The 3,658-nt window shown below is 51.5% G+C and overlaps 1 protein-coding gene across 1 annotated transcript in view; it reads right to left on the reverse strand.

Moving 5' to 3' along the window:
- The window catches only part of LOC109526869 (sodium- and chloride-dependent taurine transporter-like), a 28,872-nt gene that overhangs the window by 2,831 nt on the left and 22,383 nt on the right, over nucleotides 1-3,658 (reverse strand). The window contains exons 9-10 of the mRNA XM_019888439.1: nucleotides 1,139-1,251; nucleotides 10-147 (exon numbers count right to left, since the gene is read on the reverse strand). Coding sequence (XP_019743998.1) covers nucleotides 10-147; nucleotides 1,139-1,251 — 251 coding nt within the window. The remainder of the gene's footprint in view (nucleotides 1-9; nucleotides 148-1,138; nucleotides 1,252-3,658) is intronic.

The raw sequence follows: 3,658 nt of genomic DNA on the forward strand, positions 1-3,658 counted from the left end.
ATGACTCACCTTGGTCACCATGGCAAGTCCCAGGAGATAGCTGAGGAAACACATGATGGCGATGAAGATCTCTCGCCGGTACCCCTTCCTGAGGAGGGCCGGGTACAGATCCACGATGGACGTGATCTGGCCTTCCACTTCCACAAACTGCAACAAAAAACAAAAACCAAACAAGAGAAAAGACTTGACTTCCGCGGCCATTACCGATGACGTCATTGCCTCGAAGAACTCCAGGCAGCGATCCAAGAAAATGTTTGCGATCCAAGAAAATGAGACCGAGATCCATTTCAAATCATTCCGGAATGATTTTTCTTTCATCTTTGAGGGCAAATAAAAAGAACGTCATTGGGGAAATATGCGGTTGCACAAGTGTCTGCCATTTGTCTTGTCGTCGGCGGGATCGGAGGGAGTTTCCTCCGGGCCACGCACCCGATCGTCACCACCATCCGCCTTTAAAAGATTTCGTCGGATCATTCCAGTCTTGCTCACGACTCCCGAAACCAAGTGGCTGTATTTTCCAGATGCTCTCCATCCCGCTTCTTGGTCGTCGGGCCACTTTCTTGTATTTTGGGTTCTTGTTTAATGCTCTTTCTTCTCGCTGTCTTCTTGTATCTTGCAGTTGAACTCCTCTCGTTCTTTGCCGGCAGGCACGCCAGTTCTGTTTTGCATTTTGGTCCTTGCCTTTTTGCAAGCGCTTTCGGTTTCTTGCGTTTTTCCTGGTTCGTTATTACCAGCTACTCTCATGGTCACAGTTTTTCTTGTCGGATTTTTGAAATTTGGAACGTTTGACGCCAACAAGAAAAAACATTTGCAACCGCCGAAACCGTTTGGGAATGTCCTATGAACACCTAAGCCCTCAACCCCGCATACACACTCGCAAAGCTTTGCCCCTCGGTGAGTTGGATACGGCCAAAAAAATGCGCCGGATTACGAGACGGAGCTAAAGGGCCGCTCACGGTGGACACGCATCATATTTGGACTCGTGTACGCACTTTTTGGAGTTTGGCATGTGCTTCATTTGTTTAGTTTTGTTTTTTCATCGTGAAGCGGATGACAAAAAGGAGTCTTTCAGACTGCATTTTGCCTCTGGTGGTGTATTTGACGCCGCCTCGCGTCAAAGATTGAGCACACAACACACCTGGCTGTCCAGACCGAGGAGCAGCAGCATGATGAAGAAGAGGATGGCCCAGAAAGTTGGCAGCGGCATCATGGACACCGCTTTCGGGTAAGCGATGAAGGCCAAGCCGGGACCTGCAGGTCAAACGTATCGGGGGAGGGGAGGAGAGGGGGTCAAGGACAGCGTTAACGACTCCTGTCCGATTTAAGCTCGGACGACATAAAAAAAAAATAAAAAAAATCAAGCGAGTGAGGCCGAACGTAATCAAGCTCCATCGAACGTGCCGCCATCTGGCCAACGGCACCTCAATTCAATAAACAGAAAAACCCAAACCAAACCGTGTATGGCGTGCGGAGTCGCCGCGAAGGAACCGCGACAGATGTTCTTGTGCTCCGGCGGCGGCGGCAATAAAGATAACAAACGAGTCCGATTGTCAACAAACAGCGAGCCGGCCCGATTGAAATGGAGCGCGTATACATTAACTTGCGTTTTAATTGCTCATATAGTTCACCGAATCGCTCTTCGACCCGTCATAAAATCGGCCTTCAATGACCCAGAGCGAGTACTGTGCCTGTGCGCAATGGACATCAATGCATGGCATGCAAGCATCACTCGCTTTGTTCCTCTCTTCCTTTATCACATCCAAAAGTACAAAGAGACATGGAAACCGTGAAGCCAAATCACTGACGAGGCTTTTTTTTTAGAAGTGGGCCAAACCGTTTGGCCCACTTCATGCGGCACGTTTGGCCCAAACGTGCCGCATGTGCGCGCGCGATGTCACCGACACGGCGGAAGGCTGCGACGCATTGCGTCCAGAGAGCCGCGCTATCGTCGGAAGCGCTTTCATGTCAACTCTCGGGCTGCGCTCGATACGCTCTTGCGCTCGCAGGCGACGTCGGGAAAACAAGAGCAACAGCGGGCACGGTAAATCATTCACCGTCATTCGAAACCCTTTTTGCGCCAGAGAAGAAGATCAATTCCAAAACAGAAATTCTGCCCAAGCCGCTTACGCTGCCAACAGTGTTTTGAAAAAAAAAAAAAAAAACACACGTGTGACAAATGCGTTCTTGACGGCGGTCGCTAACAAACGGCAGATTGGAGAAAAAAAAGAAAAAAAACACACACATGACCTTCGTAATCCATCGAGACCTCGTCAAATGACATTTGCTTCTCCATCCGTGAGGCGTATTGGAGGAGACCTGCTGAAAACGCGCAACAAGCGAGGACTTCAACGTGCAGATGCGGCGTTAACGGGTTTTTTTTTTTTTTTCCCGTTTTTCCAGATTCTTTGGGGCATTGCTAAAACGGAGGCGCAGCGAGTCACACGTAAGCACCAAACGACCGAGCAACAAGGCCCAAAGCGTCGTCGAGCGAATTGATGAAAGCGACGGCCGCAGAAAGCAAGAAAGAAAGAAAAAGAATCCCATCGGCCGCGCATCATGAGAAAACCGGCTTCAACCACTGCATGGTGGCGAAAACAAACTCCAGCCCGCATCGGGTTTTGAGTGTCCGCATCCAATCTAGTCCCGGGCTGAACCACCCAAACATAGCGTGATTGTCATGGCTGACTGTCGTGCATTTCAGCATCGGCGACTCCACACTTTTAAGCCCCCGATGTCACTGAGCGGCGAAGGTTTGCAAGGGTGCGCGCAGTGTTGCAAACCGTTGCGAAACGTTTGCAAGCCGTTTTTTTTTTTTCCGGCCGCCATCAAATTTGGAGGTTGTTCAAAATTTCTTTGGAACAAGAAAAACAGCTGGAGAGCATTCAAATTGTTGTCGCGGCGATCTCGAACAAACCCTGATGAAAAAAAAACAACACCGGCTACGTGCGCAAAGCTTCGCTGCCGAGCGAGACTTTGCGGTCAGTCGTCCTTTTCGGATACTTGGCCGTCTTTCGGACGATTCAAACTCGGTAGGGAACGACGCTCTCCTTTCTGGCCATCTTCACTTTGGCTTTCCAGAGACTTTTCGGCTCTTTGAACAGGTAAACATTTACACTTGCGCAAATTTCGACCGCGTGCGCGGATCACGGTGGCCGCGAGACCGGCGATTTGGCGGACCAACCGAATGGAGCGAGCGGTCGTGAAGTTGTGACGTCGGATGGTCGTCATCCTTTTTGTCGGCGTCGCCGAACCTTCGCGCTGTCGTAAAAGAGCAAAAGAGGGCGCGTGCGCAGGAACAGGCACAATCATTTGGCGTCATTTGAGCTGACGGGGCCCGCAGTGGCGTTGAAGCCGGGCAAGAGTTGACTCCCGACAGCGGCGAGCGTGCTAAAAGGCGCAGCATCTCACTCAGGGACCGCACGGCAAGGGGATGGAAAAAAAAAGGGAATCCCAAACAGGATGGATGTCAAGCGCCTGTGGCGATTCAGAAGCGGGAGCAGGAAGAGGAAGAAGAGCGCCGCTGGCAGCGAGCAGCTCAGGGCCAAGGGCGGGGCTCCAGGAGGCCCCATCTTCTTCGCCGCGTCCCAGAGCGATAACGGGACACCGGCAAGCTTGGATGTGGGACACCAGGCCACAAATGAGCAAGACGGGGGGGGGG

This window comes from Hippocampus comes, unplaced genomic scaffold (genome assembly GCF_001891065.2).
Source record: "Hippocampus comes isolate QL1 unplaced genomic scaffold, H_comes_QL1_v1.1 scaffold152, whole genome shotgun sequence".
Lineage (NCBI taxonomy): Eukaryota > Metazoa > Chordata > Actinopteri > Syngnathiformes > Syngnathidae > Hippocampus > Hippocampus comes.